The 23515-nt window shown below is 43.6% G+C and overlaps 1 protein-coding gene across 2 annotated transcripts in view; it reads left to right on the top strand.

Moving 5' to 3' along the window:
• The window catches only part of AHRR (aryl hydrocarbon receptor repressor), a 564251-nt gene that overhangs the window by 437921 nt on the left and 102815 nt on the right, over positions 1–23515 (top strand). For both annotated transcript variants that reach the window (XM_083188386.1, XM_083188385.1), the window contains exon 7: positions 16017–16150. In XM_083188386.1, coding sequence (XP_083044512.1) covers positions 16017–16150 — 134 coding nt within the window. The remainder of the gene's footprint in view (positions 1–16016; positions 16151–23515) is intronic.

Here is a 23515-nt window from a genome sequence, read left to right as displayed (position 1 = left end):
TGTACCTTAGGTACTGTGAAAAAAATGGGGACCCTTGGGTGATTTTGGGACAGTGCCGTTTTTAGCTTCTTGCTTATTAGTTCTGTATTGCAAGCTGTTGTTAGTATCCCGTCCAGTTCGGCCTTGTATTCCCCGGTCGGGTCTGACGCAAGTTTGGCGTAAGTGGATGTGTCGTTCAGTTGTCCCGTGATCTAGGCTGATACATCTGGCTCCAGTGGGGTACATGTGGCCACGCTGTCACCGCGTGGTGACGCCGGTGCTGTGTGCTCTGGTTCCATGCAGGGTATGAGTGGCGTTCCGCCATGTGTGTTTGTGCCTGGTTAGCTCTGCGACTGATTGCCGGTGTTTGCACAGCTGCGTACAGTCCTGGCCGGCTGAAATCTGTCGCCCTCACTGGCGGGTGCCATCTTGTTGGTTACCTCAGGCTCTCCTGTGCAGCTCCGCCTCCCCTGTCAGATTGCCTGACCTATCGCTGCACAGTCCACCCGTTAAGTACTGACTGGCCGGGTTAGACCCGCAGTCAGTACAATGATGTCGATCCCTCAGCATCATTGCTCCAGTCTGGCTCTGTAGTTGTCCACTACAATCTTGAGCGTACTCACGAAAGATCTCCTGCTGATTGTCAACTGCTCCAAGTGCCAAGGACTCCATTACCGCCAAAGAGGATTCAGCAAGGTTAGCCCTCCCAAGGGGTCTCGCCTTGCTTTACATTCCCAACGGTTACTTCCACGGTCACCTCTGTCTGCAACTACGATCAAATGCTGGGTACACACCAAAACGATTTTGTCACAATCCCATCAATCTGGATCCAATTCAGACTGATTGGATGCAGATTTGGTCAAAATCGTTTGGTTGGATCTGAATTGGATCCTAATCCGATCCTACCTGCTGCAGGTAGGATCTGTAAAAGATCCATTCATCTGAATACAGAGGGGATCGGATCCTATGCAAAGTGTATGCAAAGTGTATGCAAATCGTACGATCCGATTTGCATACGATTTGCATCCAATCCAAATCGTTTTGGTGTGTACCCAGCATTACTCAGCAAGGACAAGTCTTCTTCATTCATTATCTTCATTATTCATTTACCTCCCAATCTTCATTCGCTCATCCAATCCTCAATCCAATCATCAATCCAATCATCAATCCAATCATCAATCCAATCATCCAATCCAATCATCCAATCCTCAATCCAATCATCCAATCCTCAACCCAATCATCCAATCTTCAACCCAATCATCCAATCTTCAACCCAATCATCCAATCCTCAATCCAGTCATCCAGTCCTCAACCCAATCCTCAACCCAACCATCCAATCTTCAATCCAATCATCCAATCTTCCAATCTTCAACCCAATCTTTAATCTTCACTTATCCAATCCGATTCTTTTATTTTTTCTTCCACTCTTCAAGCAATATTACAGTATTCTTTCAAATACCAAGCATCATCATCTTCTGCAATAACATATTGGACTATTGACTTTATATTTGCATATCTACCATATATATTGTGTGCCATCAGTATCATTGTCTTGCAATACCTTTATTAAATCAACTTCATTTTATCTTATTTGTTTCACTCCATTCTGTCGTGGATGCAACCCCCATGCGTTAAAGCACCCAGCCTACGTTACTCAGCTGGTGCTTCTAAGAGCATGACAAAGTAGAATCTGGTTGCTATTGGCAACATCCCATCTTCAATAGAACTCCCATCTTAGTTAATGTACCCCTAGGTGTTTTTATTGAGCCAGAGTGACTTCCTATTAACTATATGCCCTATCCCCAAAGTTTTGCTTGCTTAAAGGAAGGGTCAGTGTTAGCTACAGTAAATAAGTTAATTTTAGAAAGAAATATAAAACTGTGGTGTATTATGTCAAATATATTATGCACAATTAAAATTAACTAAAACAAAAAAGAGATTTGCCTAAAGCTGTGTACACACGTTTCGATTTTTCCCTGTTTTCGATTCGATTTTGCTTATAGAAGCAAAATGGAATCGAAACCTAATTGAAATTGAATGGTTTTTAGGACACTTTCGACTGACATTCGATCCGATGCGCGCTCCTGTTTTCTCTATATCGAAAAGAAAAACAGACTGTGCAGCCAAGGAAATATCCAATTCGATCCAGTAAATCAAATGTGTACACTGTGCCTTGAATGTAATTCGAATTTGATATAGAAATCAAATCAAATGCAAAAGTGCAGATCGAATGTCAAAATGAATGGAAAATGATTCAACCTATTCAACCTGTTTTTTCTACTCCTTTTCGATTTTCCCTATTTTACTATCCGATGTGCATTCTTTTTGCACTATTCAATTTGTTCCTGATCCTTTAGGCAGGAGATTGAAATTGAATCTGAATTAAATCAAATGCAGCAGTGAACACTATCTACAGTACTATTAGATTTTCACTAGATAGTTTTGCCTGCCAAGACTTTTTGTTCTATTCGATTCCCACTACACAGGAGCACGCATTGGGATTCAATCTGCTTCAAATGCTAATAAAAGCACTCGATGTGCATTTGATTTAGATTTGATTTCTATTCACTTCTGTAAGTAAAATCTAATAGAATATTGTGCATATCTCACTGTGTGTACCCACTATTATATCATAAACCAATCCAATCACTTGGTGCTGGATAATATTACCTAATACCAAACCTAAGCCCTTTACTAAATCAAAGGAAATGTCCATATATACCTACTATAGATAGTCTGCTACCTTCTATATTTGTGCATTTGTGAGAAAGAGATGTAATTTTACTCCCTGGCAGTGTTTCGGAGACTAGTCACTATAAACAAATTAAGAAGTAAAATTCAGGAAAAAGACAACCACGTCATGCATGCTTAATGTATGAGTTGAACCTATACCAATTAATTTGTGACACAAATACTACTCCTAAGTAATTTCTCCACTAATGGCCTTGATCCACCATGCTAATGAAGCTACTATGAGGAGAAAATGTATGGCCATTTCACAGACATCATCATATTGCCTTATTATTTGCTGAGAAACTGTCATATATAAAGCTGCTTTGTGCCTACATTTAAATAATTGCATGTATCATATTCTAGGGCATTGTACATAAGTGGAAATAGATAAGTAGTTTTACATAAAAGTGCACTATGCAGGGTTGGCAGAACCCGCACAGCGAGGGATGCAAAGCAAAGAGGCGCCAGCCAGTAGAGGCGCTCTCCCCGCTCTGCACCCTGCTACTGCTGGCTGTCACTGTCTTTCACACTGCATGACAGACAGCGGCACTGGCAACATGAAGTGATCTGCAGAGGACAGCATCGGAGATACTGCTGACTGCAGTACTGCCAGGAGCCACTAGATGACCCCAGTGTGCTGTGGAGCTCTGCCATTATCAATGGAGAGAGGGCCCGGGACCCTACAGAGGAGCTGACTGAGTGAGTGTTTTTATATGTGTGTCTTTCTCTCTCTACCTGTCTATTAGGGCGGAGTGAAAAAACTGAAATTGAGAAATTCAAAATCGGCTAGTGTGGAAAAGTTGTGACTTGACTTGAATAAGAAACATGCAAAAGCTTTTTGATCTGAGTCAACATCTTCTGTTCTGGCAAGAGGCCTGAAGTTTCACTTTTTTGGTGAAAATGACGAAAACTATGAAGATGCTCCGATCTAGTTAAAATTATGTCAGGATGTCTTAGAGTGGTTCATTAATATACTTTAGCATAGTAAAAGAGAGTACTAGATTGTCCTAGTGCAAAGTGAATGACTTTGGTGGGAGAAAAAATCCCTAATAATTGACCCATTTTCATGGTCACAATTGTGAATATTGTGTGTTTTCTCCTGAACGGGTTTATAATAGAAGAAGCACAAATACTCTAAATGGAATTTCGGTGACACTGTGTGAAATATAACACTGCATAATGGCCCTTAATCAGACCTGATCGCAGTACAAATTTGTTCTCAAAATGGGCAAAACAAATGCTGCATTGCAGGTGGGGCAGATGTAACGTGCTGAGAGAGTTAAATTTGGGTGGGTTGTGTTGAAACTGAAATCTAAATTACAGTGTAAAAATAATGCAGCCGGTATTTACCTTGCACAGAAACAAAATAACTCACACAAATCTAAAGGTGGCCATACATCTACAGATCGATTGTCAGATTGGGCCGGTTGGAACAAACAGCTGGTAATATCTGAATGACAGTTTTTCAGCATTTCAAAGCAAATGGTCAACTGTCATTTGCTCTCATCTTTTACCAGGATTTTGTTCCAACCAGACAGATCGGACAATAAATCTGTAGATGTATGGCCACCTTAAATCTCTCTGCACATGTTACATCTGCCCCACCTGCAGTCCAGCATTTTTTTTGCCCATTTTGAGAACAAATTTGTACTGCGATCAGATCTGATTAAGGGCCACTATGCAGTGTTCTATTTCACACAGTGTCACTGAACTACATGAAATTGGATTTATGCTGCTCTCTTTGCAGTGCATATACAAAGATAGACAATCCTGTGTATATAAATAAGAAATAACTGTTGCAGTCTGTTATTGAAAAACAGTAACTGTTACAATTAGTTTTACAAGTAAGTGTAAACTGTCTAATGTATCATTTTACATATCACTTCTGTTTATTGACAGAAAAACAGTGTTGCATCCCCTATACTGGGAACATGATTGGGCTGCATTACAGCATATAATTATGCCAAAGATAAGCCAATATATTAACTGTTAAATACGTTGAAGTGTATTATGATGTAATAAATTGTAAGCTTGCAGCAGGGCCCTCTAACCCCCAAGTCTGTCTGTTGTTACCCAGTTTGTTTTATCACTGTCTACTATTGTAAAGCGCAACGGAATCTGCTGAGCTATATAAGAAACTGTAAATAAATAAACAAATACATTGATTCAAAAAATAACAGGTTAATCATTCTATGAGTGGTGTCCAGCAGTACATATATGCCAATCACTGTGTTCATTTCTAGGCAGCAGGGCCGTCTTAACAGCAGTGTGGCCCCTGGGCAAAGCAATGCACTGGGGCCCTTACCCATTCTCCCCTCCTACCCCACCCTTGTTTGTTGCTATATGTATATTTTTATCTCGCAGCTCTTAAAAGAAAATAATAAAGGTTACGTTTTATTCTTTATTGGTGCACCGACATAGGAAATCCTTTACTTCTATTGTTCTCGTTGCAATGGTTAGCATTATTGCCTCCCAACACTGAGGTCACAGGTTCTATTCCCACCATGGCCCTAACCATGAGGAGTTTGTATATTCTCTCTGTGCTTGTGTGGGTTTACTCCGGGGGCTCCGGTTTCCTCCCACAATCCAAAAATATACTGGTAGGTTAATTGTCTCCTAACAAAATTAAAATTAGAATGAATGTGTGAGCATGTACATGTGGTAGGTATTATAGATTCTAAGCTCCACTGGGGCAGAGCCTAATGTGAATGTTCAAATATTCTCTGTAAAGCACTGCTAAATATGTGTGCGCTATACAGGCATTCATCACTTAATTACCTACCTGTTTATCGAACGTTAAGACTTACAACCTGGCCTTCTTTTATCGACCACACTGCAACTGCTTAGCCTTACGACCTGCCCTTGCGTCCCACCTACTCATTTGTACTTACCCAGAATGTTTAGTGACCCATGCTGCACACGTTTTGCAGCTCTGCAACATGTCAGAGGATAGAAGGAGTAGAGGAGTATGACTTTTCTTTATTTATAAAAGTGTGCTGTACTTGTATTATGTATTTTTATACACATTCGTTTAATGACCAGTACATAGGAACGGAACCGGGTCGTTAAGTGAGGAATGTCTGTATAAATAATAAATAACTGGTAATAAATAAAATAAATCTATGATCTTAAATTAAATCTTTGTGATGCATATTTAAGAAAACCACTGAATTGCTCATGAAAGGTGTACTGACTACTGACACTCACTGTTGGCATTTATCATGCCCTACTTTATTTTCTATAGAAAGGTACTGAGGAGTTAGTCATGAAACATTTATGAAGAAGTTACAGTTTCCCATTTGACAGCACACAAGGCTGAATTAATGTAAAAATGAAAATAAATGTTCTATTTGGACAGAGAATTGTTTTAATTAATAGTAGGGGCAAACGCAGGATTTTTAAAGGGGGTTTCCAAATGGATGGGCATATATATTATTATATTTTTTTTTTGGTACTTATGTAATATCTGGACTCCAGTTTTTCTTATGAGACCGCGTCCCCTCGCGGGGCTCGCTGCGCTCACCACGCTTCGGGCACGGTGGCTCGCTGCGCTCGCCACACTATATAAAATCAACTTCATGCGTAGTTGGATAGTAGGGGTATGAAATAATAGGGTGCATTTAACATGGGAGTCCAGATAATACATAAGTATATATATATATATTCGATGCTTCCCTCTGGTTTGATATCGAATGGATTTCCTGATTAGAAACACCCTATATTGTTTAGATGACAACCCAGGTTCAAATACAGCTCACAGCTGAGCCTAAAATTCTAAACATTTTAAATGTGTTGCTTTGTAGAATATTTAGATTTATTTTGCACTCCATTTTATAAGAAATAAACAACTAATTAATTATATGTGTATATATAACACATATATTGATAGCTGTAGATGTATAAATTATAGTTTAACAAATAATTAAAAACATCATTTTAAAAAGTTCTCTCCTTGTTATACACCATAAGGATTAGTATTTTAACCACTTATTGTGATTAGTGACACCAGTGTTAATCATACTTACCTTCCTGGACAACCCTGGTAATGCATTATTGCCATCACCTGCGGTGAGCTGGTTAATTTATAAGCAAGGTGCTTCACCACAGGTGATGGCAATCATACACTACAAGGGAAATCCAGGAACAGAGAATTTTCTCCCTCATGGAGAGGGTCAGGTACAGTGGGCAAGTATGGTGTTAAGTAACGTCAACCAATGAGAATAATAACCTTTCTAAAGTGCTGCAGTTAAAAAGGCACTGATCCAGAGACCATGACACTCTTTGAGAAAGCCCCAAGTGAACCAAAACGTGTCAGTGAAGACCACCCGATTATCTCCATCCAACTGTTATTCATGCACAAAGACCCAGACCTATACATAACAAGTTTTCCACCATCCATTGTACCAGGGGGTGTGGTATGACACACCGACAGTCGAGATTCCGACAGTCATTACTCAGATGTCAGAATCCCGACTGCACAGCGGGGTGAGCACAATGAAGCCCCTTGCGGGCTCGCCACGCTGTACTCGCCACCTATTTTATTCTCCCTCTATGTGGGTCGTGGACCCCCATGAGGGAGCAGTCGGGATTCCGACGTCGGAGTAATGACTGTCGGAATCCTGACTGTCGGGGAGCCGTCCAGCACCCGTACCAGGACGGGAAGGAGGACCAGTGTGTTGAGCCATTCCATCTTTGTGGTTAGACTATCTCCCAGGCAGAGGGGAGTATTCATCTGCCGCCCAGAATCCACACTGATGAGGGTCCGGTGTACACCGTGGCTGCACACATGGGAAGAGTGCTCACATCTGGTCCAAGACATGGCCTCCGAGTGAGGGCAGCTGACGTGCAGTCTGCAACGCCCTCACCAAGCATGTCAAGGTTGAAATTCAGTAGGTCAACTCCCCAGACACAAGAACTTTGTGGGCCCCATAGCAAAATCGTTAAAGCGCCCCCCCCCCCCCCCCATTGTCACTATAATGTCTCTAAGAGAGCAGAAGAAAGAGTGAGCAATAAAAAGGGTGTCAGTGAAAGAAAGAGAAAAAGAGAGAAGTGAGGGAGAGAGGGGTGATCAGGGGAGAGAGAATGCTTAATTAAAAAAGAGGGAATGAGTAAAAAAGAGAGAGGAGCAAAAGAAGGGGAGGAGCATGGGAGAGAGAAAAATAGGAAAAAGAAGGGGGTGGGGGTAGAGAGGTGAGAGAGAGGGGCGCACAAGAGAGAAAGGGAGATGATGCAAGCAGGTGTGAAAATGTCAGGGAGAGAGAAGTAAAGGGGGCTTAATATATATATAGTGTCTGGGAGAGAGAGTGTCAGGGAGAGAAAGGTTGAGAGACAGGGAGTAAGAGAGGGTGTCAGGAGAGAGATAGGGTGTCAGGGAGAGAAAGGTGGAGAGACCGGGAGTGAGAGAGGGTATCAGGGAGAGATAGGTGGAAAGACTGGGAGTGAGAGAGGGTGTCAGGAAGTGAGAGAAAGAAAGAGTACCAGGCAGAGAGAGTGGGAAGAAGGAGAAAGAGGTAAGCGAGAGGCAGAAGTGGGGAAAAAATTGGGAGCAGAGCAAGACAAAAGGATAAAGAGAGACTATGGGGCAAAGAGACAGTTGAGAGAGATGGAGGGGAAGTGAGAATTGGTTGATGGAAAAGGGGGACAGTGAGAGAGAGCAGGGGATAGAGGGATGGGGAGCATGAGAGGGAGAAAAAGAGAGTGAGGAAGCACAGAGGAGAGGGGGAGAGGGTGGGGAAGCAGGGAAGGGAGAAAATGAGAGGAAGGAACTCAGGGGAGAGAGGAGAGTTAACAGGGCAATGGAGGAGTGTGGAAGGGAGAAATAGAGAGATAGCGAGTGAGGAGGTGGCAGGGGGAGAGGAGAGTTAAGAGAGACACAGAGGAGAGAGGGATAGTCAGACTCTACTTTCTAATGTACCATCTCTGCACCACTCCCAAACAGTAAAAGCTATGCACCTTCAGTAACATAACACAGTACAGATTTTACCACCTTGTAGGTTCTAATGATGTCCCAGAGTGGTTCGGTGGCCTGAGGGGAGACCCTCTCCCTGGTCCCACACTCTCCACAGCTGCTGCTGGGCCTCTTGATTCCATGCTCCATGCACCTGTCCTCCTGTTCTCCCATGCACTGCTGGGTTTGGGCTCTTCTGAGCAGAGGCAGCATCAGGCCTGCTCCTCTGCCGCTCTTCTGGGTATAAGTGGCACCGTCAGTCCTCCTGCTCTCCCAGCCTCCCAGGTACAGGAGAGGCCTCCTGCACCGCAGTCTATAGACTGCACCGCCGGGCCTCCCACTCTACCATGGACAGGATGCTGCATCAGACCTCCGGCTCCTTCACAGATAGACAGGGCAGGCAGACCTCCCGATATAACGGGTAGTAGAGGCAGTGTCGGACCGCCCACTCCTCCACTCCATTTACAGGTGCCGGCAGCAAGAGAGTGCAGGGGATTGCTTGCTCTGTCCTTGGGCCCTCCCAGCCCCCGAGCCCCATAACAGTTGCATCCCTTGCACCCTCTGTAGTTACACCACTGGCAATAATACAACATACTAAAGGGAATATACCATCAGGTTTTATCCCACCTTGGTACCAATTTCCAAAGCAGCTGACTGGACTATCATTTGTAAGCATACATTTATGCATTTTATGCTATCGGGCATAATATAAAGCATATATAATTATACACGGTTGGAGTAATCGATAATGACCATTTATGAAATAACTTATATTCAATTGGATTGTTTTATTTTTATGTGTATTTTTATTATTGTCTTTAATTAGCAGCAATAAATTTGTTAATTTGCTTTCTAAACATATGGGGATAAATTTACTAAGGGGAATACACCTGGATTTGGCATATTTGTAGGCAGACTGCCTACACCTATTTTCAGCATTTACGCCAATTCGTATTCATGACAAATACGAATGCATACGCCAATTAAAAGAATACGAGTAGGAAGCACCATTTAGTAGAATAGTGATTCCTAATTTACTAAGCTGCTGTATGTAATATACGGTTGCTAATTGCTGCAAAAATATGCCTGGAAAAATACAACTCCTTTTCCAGGCATATTTGGTTTAGCCTGCAATGGTCAGTACCGTGCAGGCTTCATTGTAAAAAAAATAGAAAAAATAAATAATTTTAAAAAACAGTGTGAGGATGTTGGTATCGATCAGGTACTGCAGAATGCAGCATGTCATGTGGCTGCCCCCCATCAGAACCAGCATAGGCAAATGTGTACTGTATGCACTTGCCGCATGCCGATGTCAGGCTTGGTTCACACGGTCTAATGTGCATTGAGCTTTAGATAACTCGGGGTTGCCGGCTTTTTAAATCTCCTCTCCGGGAGAAGCCCAGAGAGGAGACATTTAGCAGGCGTTCTGGGGGCGGGGCTTGAACGTGACATAAATAAGCCCCACCCCCATTCTTGAAAATGACCCGATTTGCACATCTCCGCGGAGGCGGCGGGACTAAAATGACGCAATTATGACACTTTAGCCCCGCCCCCTCATCGGAGATAAGCATAATATCAGGTGATAATGATTTAAATGGTGCGTGGTGTGTGGGGGGGGGAGCCGCGATCAGGGGGGTGAGCGGGGGTCCCCCAGAAACCGGGAGGTTTGCCCACCTTTCCTGGGAGGGTAGGCAACCCTGAGATAACTGATGAGTAACATGACTCCACTTAAGAGCAATTTGTGTCTTTGCAAACTCCCCTCCCCCCCCCAAAAAAAATAAAATGTTGTATACATATATATATATATATATATATATATATATATTTGATAGCCAGTGATTTTTGTGCTAGCATCGTCCAGTTGAACAGCCATGAAGGAATCCCCAAATCTGTGAAGATGCAGGTCTTGGTCTTTCCTTGGACAGGAAGAAGGGGATGATTTGGCGTACATGCACATTAAAGGCCACAAATCCGCTATGCAAAACAATCCTTGGGAACAGTGCCCAGGTAGCATTACTACATCTGGTTATAAGGTGCATAACACAAACAATATGGCAGTGAGATAGCCAGCCACACAGTGCAGAATAAGCAACACAGGCACAGTCACCTGACACCAGCAAAACAGATGTAGGGTGAAGTGTTTGTATTACTGTCTGGGAAAGACTCTGGATCAACCTCATGGAGCAGAAAGGATACAGGCATGTATCAAACTGATACCTTCTGGGCATGTTTCCCAGAGCATCAGAGAGCTGAATGTTAGATGATTTTCTTTCTTCCTCAGTTTGCTGAGGTTCCTCACAAACAGTTTAGCAATTATGATTTTCATCAAACTAGTATTTCCTTCATTTCAGAAGTTTGAAGGTAATCAGACCCTCGGATGCATAAATTAACATTTACTTGACTCATTGCATTCCATATATTTTTTACTTAGATGATTGTGTAGTTGTGCCTTCCCAGTATACATATGTTAATGTGCTGAGCTACTGTTCCTACCCCATGCTACTGCATAGCTAATGTGCCATCAAGCGAACAAAGTAAAACCCTATACTAACATTACTTGTGGTTGTGGGAGATAACTTTGAAAGAGGGGATGTTCTTGGGTAGTTGGGCAAGTGCTTCAATAACTGGTACACACAGAAAGAGTTATCTGTCCAATCTGTTTGGTGGGAACAAAGATCTGATACTCTATGGGAGCAAATTACAATCAACCATTTGTTTCCAAACACTGACAAAAGGATAAAACCGATTGTTCGGATAAAATTGTTGAACAAAACAGCTTTAACCATTTTTGTCTGAATGACTGTTGTCTATTTTCCGGCATTGGAAACAAATGGTTGATTGTCCTTTACTTCCATACATGAACCAGATTTTTGTTCCCAGCTAACAGATAGGATTTATAAATCTTTAGGTATGTACCCAGCCGGACTGCTTAGCTTACAGTATGTTTCAAGAGGAACAATGTCTAATCAGGGGTTGGTGGAAGTGTATACTACAAGATCAGGGCATGTAGATCAAGCATACTACAAGATCAGTGTATGTAGGGTAAGCAATGCAGGTGAGCAGCTGCCAAACCATTGCAACTGTTCAAACTGTAGTACAGAACAGTAACTCCACAGAGAACCCACATATTCTGGTTGTAGTGCTTTGCCTAGGGTAGCTTTGCTCCAAAGGGGATGTCCAGTAGCTTGCTGGGTATCCCTTTTTGGTTGCAAGTGTAGTAAGTTTCCAATGGCATACCCTGTCCTCCTATTACCACCCTAAACCACTGGGCAATAGGCCCATGACAGTCCAGTGAGCACCAAATAAGCTGTCCTTAGGCCTGTGTATGTGGGTGTTGGTTGGGGGCTTAAAATCTTGTCATGGGCACCAATTGGTTAGAATCAGCCCTGGCTAGTGGTCAGTGGATGATGGTATTATTAACCACTTGGCTTCAAATTTATTTTTTCTAAACAATCAGAAATTGTATTTTTTTTATGAATGGATTAGGTCAAGAATATATAGTTAAGACATATCCAAAATTATTTTTATAAAAAATTTTTTTAAAAATGATTTATATTTGTAAATATTGTTTTTTTCTTCCAAACATCATACCCTCACCACCATGACAATCAGAACATTAATATGACATTATGGGGGAAATTTACTAAGAATACGAATACGATTTTTCGTATTTGTATTCTTAATACGGACGAATACGACTGCATATGACTGCTTTTTAATGGTGTATTCATTCATATTAGCGGCCGTATATACGGCCGCTAATATGAATTCGTATAGGCAGTCTGCACAGTCAGATCTGTGCAGGCTGCAGTGTGTAAAAAAAAAAAAAAAACGGCGTGGGGTGCCCCCCCCCCCCCCACACACACACACATACACGGCCGTAACCAGCACCAGGCTGAAAGAGCTGGGGCTGGTTCTTAAAATTCAGAAAACCTGCCAAATAGGGGTTCCCTGTATTTTTTAAACCAGCCCTAGGTCCGGGGCTGGTTCCCAAAATACGGGGGACAAAATGACTAGGGGTCCCCCGTATTTTAAGAACCAGCCCCAGGCCCAACCAGCCAGCAGGGAAGTGCCACAGCCACTTTTTATACAAGTCCCCCCAGCCAAAGCATTCAGCCCTCTGACCGGTCAGCCTGGCCAGGGGTCTTGGGGGAGTGGGTACCCCCCCAATAAAGGGGTCCCCCCCTCCAGGACTTACCTGTTCCCAGGGGCCCTGGAGTGGTGGCCACCAGGCTGACAAAGTGTAAAAAAAATTAAATTATAAACCATTGTCTAATACTGTGCAACTATAAGTCCCAGCAAGCTTTCCCTGCATGCAGGGACTTGGAGAACCACAAGTCCAAGCATGCGGGGCATTAAAGGGCTTGCTGGCACTTGTAGTTCCACAGTAATAGAAATAGTAAAATAAACACCCTGACACATTAAAAATAATGCTTTATTACATCCAAAGCCCCCACATACTGATACTTACCTATCTTGAGCCCGTTGGTAGGTCCCCTAGTGTCCTGGGGCTCTGGGTCCGGTGTCCAAATGAATCCATAGGGATACCTTTGCCCGCAAATTATACTTACAAGTCTCCGGCGAAGATTACGTCCTCTTCAATCCAAGTAGCATCCCCGAGGGTTTTGGCAAAAAAAAATAAACAGACTACGTGTACCAAGCCGGACTGAGCAGGAGCCGCACATTGTCTTTGTTTACATCATGCGGCTCCGCCCCCCCCCCCCCCCCCCTGAATAGCGCTATTGGCCTAGCGGCCAATCAGGATATTTTAGAACCAGCCGGCCGTGAGGGGGACCTATTTATTTTTCAAATTTTTTACACACTGCAGCCTGCACGGATCTGACTGATCCATGCAGGCTGAAGCCAAATACGCCTGGAAAATGAAGTGTATTTTCCAGGCGTATTTGGCCGGCAATTAGCGGGCGTATCCCGCTAATTGCCGATAATTACCTGCCGTATTGAAAATACGGCCAGTTAGTAAATTAGGAATCACCATTCTTTTGAATGGTGATTCCTATTCGTATTCTATTCGTATTCTAAATACATTAGTATTTGTAAATACTGTGCCATAAATATGAATACGAATATGCACATTTTTGGCATAGTAAATGCCAAAAATATGAATACGCCTAAAAAAAATTGTATTTTACGATGAAAATACAATTTTTTTAAGCATATTTGTCGTAGTAAATTTCCCCCTATGTGTCTTACAAAATGTCAAATGTCATCCACCTAGCACATGTGCTTGCTATCGGTCTTCACCTGAGCACTACTCTTCCACTTTTTTTTTTTTTTGTAGGAAAGTAAAAGACTCCTACAAAATACCAAACACTGGTAGAAACAACAGTTTCAACAGTGCCACCGAAGACACACTTGGGTCCCCCAGGATGCATGTTCACCCATGTTCATGTGCTACAACCAACTCCCGCAGGCTGTGAGGCTTTCAAAGCAACTGCACTATCATTTCCACTTATTCTTCCTCTAGTAGTCTCAAAACCTTCAAGCGTGCCTTGAAAGCTCACCTATTCAGAAAAGATTATCAGATTCCAGAACCACCCATATCACATTGGGTTGGGATTGTTTGGTCTACAGCAAATTGGTCGACAGTCATTAGGTCGACACCGCTAGGTTGACATGGTTCTAGGTCAACATGGTACAAGATCGACATGGGTCTAGGTCAACATAGTTTAGGTCAACAGGTCAATAGGTCAACACAAGTATTAGGCCGACGGTGTCTAGGTCAATGTGTTTTTCACAGTTTTTTGGCACGAATGTCGACATAGTCAACATGAACACATTTTCTAGTGCACAGCATCCCCTCGCATCGCTCGCTTCATTCACCATGCTTCGGGCACGGTGCCATGCTGCGCTCGCCATGCCCTAGTGGATGGTAGGGCAAGAAATACCTTCTGTCGGCACATGTCGGCTCACAAAACAGTGAAAAACCCTATGTCAACCTTTTGACTGTCAACCTAGACACTGTCGACCTAATGCTTGTGTCGACCTAATGATCTGTCGATCTAAACCCATGTCAACCTAGACCCATATCGGCGAGCAGCAGCGGGTGAGCTCCGGCCGTGGGTGCTCCTCACTTTCCATGGGTTTCGGCGCCTATGCTAATGGCCTTTTACTTTTAAATTTAAACTTTTACTTTTAGAATTTATCAGGGGACTAGCAACATTAATGTGATTAACCCAAGGGACATGGTTCATCTTCTTCTTCTTAATAGTCTCTTGTTTAAGCAGTTCAGTTCTAGGTACCATAAGTGCTCTATCTTTAGCTTTGAGTAATAAAGGTAACTGCTACCCTCTCCTAATGAACACTCACATATGTGGCTGTGGCCATGCCTGGCTCTCTGAGATAAGCTACAGGCTTTCACACTTCAGTCTTCTAAAACTATGTAGTTGAGGGGAATCTCTGCAGGACTGACCACAGGCAGCAGCAGACTCCAAAAGCAGCCACAATGCGGAACCCAGATTAGGTGTGCCGCACAACATGTGCAGTAGTATCCTTACTTACAGTGCAGCCAGGAGACAGCCGAGTCAGGCTTAGCCTCTGAGCACTGAGCGGCTGTCTGTGAGTGACCTGGACGGCGGACACTGAGTGTCAATCACCGGCACCGCTGCGGCAGCCGACAACAGGAGACTAAGAGACCCAGGGACGGAGGGCACTGAGGCTGCGACATCGCAGCCGCAGACACTGTGAGTGTCAATCACCGCTGCGCAGGCAGCCGTCAGAGAGAGACCCGGCGCAGCGGCACGCACACGCAAAAAGCACAGAGACGCTAACGGGGGTAACACACAGACGGGCCCCGGCCGGGCTCTGGGGCCCTTCAGATCGCCCATCACACATGTCCCCATTGACCCCCCTGTCGTCGGCCCTGTTGGGGAGATGATATGTAACTAACACTAAATATGTGCAAGAAATGATTGCTTGGCATTCAAATTCAGTGTCTGAGATTGTACACAAACTTAGTTTAATGTTTTAAAACCTTGTTTCATGCACAAATAAAATATATTTGTGTGTACAGTATTTCATGTGTTTGATGTACTCATACAACATAAATGCAAGATACCTCAAGATAATTCATTCAAATGTTCAAATATTCCAAAGTACGGAATAATACGTTATCCAAAATGCTTCTGGTCCCGAGCATTTTGGATAAGGGATACTCAACCTATAATAATAATAATGATAATAATAATATTAATAATAATACTAATAAAAATACCCATCAACTATTTCCTAGCAATCTCGACTGGAAAAAAATATCCCTGAATAATGCATTTAGCTATTTAATTATTTTGTACTGTAATCTTGTTAGTCATATGTCAAATTCTTATCCCTCATTATGTAGGAGAAGACTTCTTCCTCAAAAAACTATTCAAAGCTCAAGAGACGGACTCCGACACTTCAGAGTACTCCTCATTTCTCAACAGATGCTTTGTTAGCCGAGTCCGCTGCCTCTTGGACAGCACTTCTGGATTTCTGGTGAGCTCTGATATATTATTTTTAGCAACTAACATAGGAACAAACAAATATTAATATTCAAATAATATTTAAATATGTAGGGGCCTTTTTTTATTAAGGGTTTGTTTTGATAAAATAATTTCTGCATTGAATTGTTACTGTGTTGTTATAGTCTCACCCCTGTTTGACTGCTCAAGTGTCATAAACCACTGTATGCATTCTTGAATGACATGGGATCAATCTCCTACAGCCTCTGTCCAGCTCTGGAAACTCACATTGTACTGATGTGCTGTATTAGATTATTTGGAGGAGTCTTTCTGAAATGTGAAAGACACCTCCAGTGTGGCTGGGAGGTAATTCACGGGGACAGTGTTTAATGCTTCCAGTGTTACAGAATCAGAATCAGCTTTATTGGCCAGGTATACTTGCGTATACTAGGCAGAGGCAGAACTCTGGGAGGCAATGGAGTCATCTGAATATATATATTTTATATAAGGTTATATAGGGTTGTGTGTGTGTGTGTGTGTGTGGGGGGGGGGCACCAATATCTATATCTATATCTTGCCTCCGGGCAACTGGCACGAACTTACGCCACTGATACTAGGAATTTGTTTTCGGTTTGCTGTGCAGCAGCCAGGTGGGTAACAGTATACTGTATAATCAATAAACGGTACTTGTTTATTTTCACTGCATAAATCGTATGCAATTTGCATATGCTTTGCATGCTATTTGCATACAATTCGATCCGCGGTGTGATTTAGTACACCTCCACTATCCACATCAGCCCGAAGCATGGCGAGCGTAGCAAGCCCCGCAAGGGTAAGCGGTAAGTGTCCTCCCAACCTGTTCATACCCCCACTATCCATGTCGGTGCGGAGTTGACTTTATAAAGTGTATTGAGGGGACGCGGAAAACGAGCCCGAAGCGTGGCGAGCACAGCGAGGGGACATGGATTACTTGACGTGTATTCCACGGCCCCTCGCCACACTTCGGGCTCGTTTTAAGTGGACGCTCGCCACGCTTCGGGCTCGTTCGCTCGCTACGCTCGCCACACTTTATAAAATCAACTCCACGCCGATGTGGATAGTGGGGGTATGAACAGGTCGGGAGTATGCGTACCACATCCCCTCCCGGGGCACACTGCGCTCGCCACGCTTCGGGCTGACGTGGATAGTGGGGGTGTGTTAATTCGAATCGTAGCTCGAATCGTATGCAAATCGTATGCAAATATCGCATACGATCTGCTGGGAAGTGCCGCCGTGAAACTAAACAAGCACCAAATAAACAATATAAACAGGTGGGGGAACATGTACAGTCATAAAGAAAGTTATTCCGAGGGGACACAGTGTTAGATTATGTGCAAAGGGTTTTGGTGGGACTAGACAGTGAGGTGTTCATGAGTTCATGTGTCAACAGGTGAACCACTTGAGGGAAGAAACTTCCTATATGTTACTGATAATATAAAGCAGGGAAACATTAAATTAAAATTAAAAAGGCTATCGCGAACTGAACTTTCCAAGGCTAACCATACTATGCCCTTAATTTGTGACACTCATGATTTACACAGATTCTCTGCTGCTTAAAAACAGATAAAATGCAAGCTTGAAGTCAGACAGTCACAGAACCTATGGAAAGCCTAGTAATTGTAGCACTGCTGTGATTATTAATACATAAGCACTTTATATATTTTAATTTATGCACTTAACAAAATAACCATTTTAGTACCTGACTTTAATATTTTCATTGATAATGAGAATAAATATACACAAAAATACATTTCTTCTGTCCCAGCATTAAAACCTAGGCCTTTATTCAGATCTGATCGCAGTACAAATTTGTTTGGAAAATGGGCAAAACCATGTGCACTGCAGGTGGGGCAGATGTAACATGTGCAGAGAGAACTAGATTTGTGTGAGTTATTTTGTTTCTGTGCAGGGTAAAAACTGGCTGCATTATTTTTACACTGCAATTTAGATTTCAGTTTCAACACATCCCACCCAAATTTAACTCTCTCTGCACATGTTACATCTGCCCCACCTGCAGTGCACATGGTTTTTGCCCCATTTTCCAAACAAATTTGTACTACAATCAGATCTGAATAAGGGTCCTAGGGAGGATATTTTTAACCCTTTGCAGTCCAAATTATGTTTTGCAATTCAAACAGTCTGGTTTAAATGTTTAAATTAATGCTATTTTATTTTTTTATTCAAAAATGGTCTACAGTGAATGTTGCATGATGTTAATGTTCTTATTTTAAATTGTCTCACCATTGGATCTGCTACTAGGGCTGTTGAGCCTGAGTAGACCTTGATCCTGAAAGGGTTAAAAGAAAAAATACTAACCAGTTGGCTTCCGTCTGTCATTTTACAGGCTGTGTTAAAAAATGACAGAAGCTGATTGGTTAGTATTTATCTCACTCTCACTTTTTCTGTATGCAAGCTTTACAAATGTCCCCCTAGACATGTAGCCATGTGTCATCAAGGTGTCATTACAGGGCAATTGTCATTAATTAAAGTACAATAATGTATATATGAGGCTGGAAACAAGTTAATTCTTTCCTTTGAGTGTATCAACATTGGGCGGCATCGTATTGGGTCCTGGGGCAACTGCCAATCTGAGATAGTGGTAGACCATTGTAGCCTATGGGCTACAGACCGCAATGCCGGCTGGGCGGTGCTGTTGGCAGAGTCAGTGGGGTCAACGCTGACCACGCATGCACAAACCCCCCGGCATCCAGCTAAGTGCATTGCATTTACAGGTTCCTTTCAGAAGCCCTGTCGCTGTGAGTGCAGGAGGGTAAATCCTTCCAAAAGGTTGCATAATACACAGTGGCGTAACTAAAAATATTGCCCCCCCTGCACACTAAAGTTGTCTGCCAGGGGCTCACCTGTGGTTCGGAGCCCGGGACCCGCAGAAGATTTGTCTGTGGTCCCGGCTCCCCTGTCTGCTCCTTGCTCCAGCGTCTAATGCAAACAGACACTCTTCTGCTGTATGGGGGCGGACATTTTGTGATAGTCTGTTTAGATTAGAAACAGAAGCCAGGACGGGAAAGGGGAGCCGGGACCACAGACAAATTTTCTGCGGGTCCCGGGCTCCGATCACAAGTGAGCTCCCGGCAGGCGGCAGTAGCAGCAGCATTACAATAGCCCCGCACACCCCGGCGCCCACACCTATACAGCGCCTCCCCGCCACCGCAGTGTGTGCAGGGCTATTGTTACGCCACTGATAATACAATACAATCCTGGGTGCAGAGCCAGATTAAGGTCTAAATGGGCCTGGAGCTGAAAATTATCAAGGGCCTATTATGCGCAATAATAGGGGTTGCGGCCAGCATCTAATAATGTGGCCAGTGTTCTGTTTGGGTGGTCTGCTCATGGGGGATGCAGTTAAGATCCCGGTGGTCGGGATCCCGGCATTCAGAATCCCGACCGCCGAAATCCCTACACATTCTCCTTCCGTGGGTGTCCACAACACCAAGGAGGGAGAATAAATTAGTGTGCCGAGCGTAGCGAGGCACCGGGCCCGCTGCGTGGCGAGCGCAGCGAGCCCACAATGGGGGGCGATCCCCGTCCCCCCCTTGTTGGGATTCCGGCGCCGGGATTCAGTACTGAATCCGCTCATTGGTGTGTCTCTATTTGTGTAAATACTTTCAAATAATTATATATGCCTGGAAAAGGCAGGGGGCTGGCATAAGAAAAATGCAGGGAGATATATTGGCGGGTGCACTCCAAAGGTGCACCCGCAGGACGCCGATGTCCTAAGATACTTGAGGGGTGAGGCGGCACTCCAGTCATAAAAAAATACTGAAAGCCGAAACTTGGTAGACAGTGGGGGAAATTTACTAATATGAAAAACCTAGTTTTTCGTATTAGTATTTCCCCTACGACTGCATACGACTGTTTCAGTCGTATGCAAAGTCGTGTTCCGGAGGGGGATTTACAAAGCAGTCAGATACGACTGCTTTGTAACCCTCCGATGGTGTAACCATTCGTATTAGCTGGCCATATATACGGCCGCTAATACGAATTTTTCTAGCAGTCTGCATGGATCAGTCAGATCCGTGCAGGCTGCAGAGTGTAAAAAAAAATAGAAAAATAAATATTAAAAAAAACCAGCGTGGGGTCCCCCCCCCCACGGCTGTAACCAGCACCAGGCTGACAGAGCCTGGAGCCGGTAATTAAAAATCAGGGAACCCTACAAATAGGGGTTCCCTGATTTTTAACAACCAGCCACAGGCTCCTGCTCTGGGGCTGGTTCCCAAAATACGGGGGACAAAATGACTAGGGGTCCCCCATATTTTGGGAACCAGCCCCAGAGCAGGAGCCTGGGGCTGGTTGTTAAAAATCAGGGAACCCCTATTTGTTGGGTTCCCTGATTTTTAATTACCGGCTCCAGGCTCTGTCAGCCTGGTGCTGGTTTCGGCTGTGGGGGGGACCCCACGCTGGTTTTTTTATTTATTTATTTTATTTTATTTATTTTTACACCGCAGCCTGCACGGATCTGACTGATCCGTGCAGGCTAAAACGAGAATACAACAGGAAAATGGTGTTCTATTTTTCTGCCGTATTTTCGTGGACAAAAGCAGCCGTATTTTCTATACGGCTGCTTAGTAAATCAGGAACCACCATTCTTTTGAATGGTGATTTCTGTCGTATCCTAACGATGGTGTAGACATTCGTATTTGTAAATACAAATACGAATGTTCCATCCCTAGAACTACGAATTGTTGTATTTTGGGGATAGGAAATCCCGAAAATACAAATTCGTAAAAAAAAGGTGTATTTCTCCCTACGAATACACCTTTTTTCTACGAATCCATATTAGTAAATTTCCCCCAGTATGTCAGCACCTTTTATGTGGTAACCTAAGTTTACCACACCATATACCCCTTATACAAATCATGCAACACAATAGTAACCCCTTATACTGTACTTGCTTCTTACACATTATGCCACATGGAATGAGAAAAATTCACACCGATTGAGCAAAAATTCACGATATGCCACACAGATTGAGGCAAAATTCACATTTTGCCACATGGATTGAGCCAAAATACACACTATACCAGGCATGTCCAAACAGTGGCCCTCCAGCTGTTGTGAAACTACACATCCCAGCATGCCTTGACATAGTTTTAGCATTCCCTAATTGCAAAACTGTGGCAATGCATGATGGGACTTGTAGTTTCACAGCTGGAGGGCCATAGTTTGGACATGCCTGCACTATACCAAACAGATTGAGCAATAATGCACAATATGCTTCATAAATAGGGGCATTGCGCGCCAAAGGCGCACATTAAAAATTTACACCATAATGCTCATTACATGTTAAGCCTCACATCATAATCTCCATTACGTATTATGCCAAACACCATAATGCCTATGTAAAATGATGCTACATAAGTGTTGCATACCTACATGTTCATTGCCAGGGGTTCCATGCTCATTGCCAGGGGTTCCATGCTCATTGCCATGTGGGATTACATGCTCATTGCCAAGGGGGAATACATGCTCGCGGTAACTGGGGGACAGTCGCTGCCAGGCAGAAATGACAGCCATTAACAGCCGGGCAGAGAACAGGGGGCTGCCCGGCTGTATTCAGAGCACTGCATGTCCCGGCTATTTGAAATAATACCCCTTATATACCAGAAAATGCAGCAAATATGGTCCCCGGATCTTGCAGCGACATTCTCGGACTGGCCCCTTTTACACCAGCCTAGTCCCTGCATTTTCTGGTGTGAGGGGGAGAGAAAACCACCCCCGCCCCCCTTTAAACAACCAGCTAAATCTTCGGAACCAACTGACCCATTTACATGTAGCCTTCGGATAATTTTGGTCCAGTGAAACTGGCCCGTTTGGTTCCAGAGAAATCTGCCCTCAAACAACATGAACAGCCATGAAATTACATTTCAGAAATGAAAAAAAAAAATAGTTTTACCTGCAATATCTCTAGAACCAATGAACCCATGTGGACCAGGTATCAGATTGAAGGCCCAGCGATTTGGGTTCGACTGAGATCAACCTCAAGTTTCTGTGATGCTGTAGGGGGAACTGGCAGCCGTTGGAACCAGGTGGAGGTCGGAATTAGCGGGCCCCATGTTATCTTATGGGGAAAACGTTCCAGGTTTGCTATAGCTCCATCAGGCCCATTGTTAATCCGGCTCGGCCTGGGTGGTAGATCATGTTCAGATCGCATTGTGTATGTGATTCTATAATTAATTAGCCACTTACAGAAAAGCAGTTTGCTATTAGGGCATGATTTAATGTGTACTTTAGTAGAGCTTATCATTAAAGTCTTTTACGGTTTTGTTAATAGTACATAATACATCATCCTCAACTTATTTCTGCAACTGTATAATAGATAAAAAGTCTATTTATATGTATACTCCAACCTCTAATCTATGATTTGTCAGGGCTTTCTGCCCGTGGGATCCACCAAGCATTGTGCTACCAAATTCTGATTCAGACCCGATCACTGGCCTGAAATTTTGCAGCTCAAGCGATTATCAAACCCCTGCGCATGAACAGGTATCGTAGCACACATGCACAAGGTCTCCCTGCAATGAAAGCCAGAGACTGACAGGTGGCCAGCATTTGGGGTTTGCAGTCAGCCATTTTAAGGGATTGACAAGTGAAAATGCAGGTGGGACCAACTGTTTTCAGGGAGTTTCTTCACAGTCGCCGAGGACGTCCCTGGCTACTCAGCCGCTGACACAATACAGAAATAATTTCATTGTGAGCGTGTTGTGAATGGATTTGCAGAAATCTGCAAGGCTGCAATGCCATTTGCAGTCTTGCACATTGGTGGGATTTCATTCTGGCGAGGCTGATTAGCAGCCCAGCAATCAGATCAGAATAAGGCCCAAAATCATGATCACCTGCAATTTCAAAAATGTTGTTTTACCCACTTGCGCTCATCACAGGGAAATGTATATGCCAGGTATAATTTTTATACCTTTATGTTGAGCAAACATATTCCTACATTTTTGTCCACTCTCTGTCATATTCCCCAGACTTTCCTATTGTGGTGTCGATAGCTCTGTCTGGCCCTGGTACATGCTTGCCGACTTCTCATCTCCCCTTTGCGGGAGACCAGGGAGAGTGCAGCTAATTTACGGGCGTGGGAACTAGCTCTCAAATATAATTTGGATAGCTCCGCCCATGGCCCCGCCCCATTTATGGCACAAATGGGGCATGGCCATGGGCGGAGCTATCCAAATAATATTTTGAGAGAGTACCGGTGCACTAAAGGAACGAAGGAACCATATTTAAGAAAAAATAGTGGGTAGCAGAGGGAGATAAGCAGGAGGGAAGCACGAAGCAGCTAACTGCTATCTTACCATCTCATCTGTGGCGCTGCCTTCTGCTGCTTGTGCCGCTCCCTCTG

Source organism: Crinia signifera, chromosome 5 (assembly GCF_055691185.1).
Source record: "Crinia signifera chromosome 5, ASM5569118v1, whole genome shotgun sequence".
Taxonomy (NCBI): domain Eukaryota; kingdom Metazoa; phylum Chordata; class Amphibia; order Anura; family Myobatrachidae; genus Crinia; species Crinia signifera.
The sequence above is the reverse complement of the archived record's forward strand: the minus strand, read 5'-3'. Positions and strand labels throughout refer to the sequence as shown.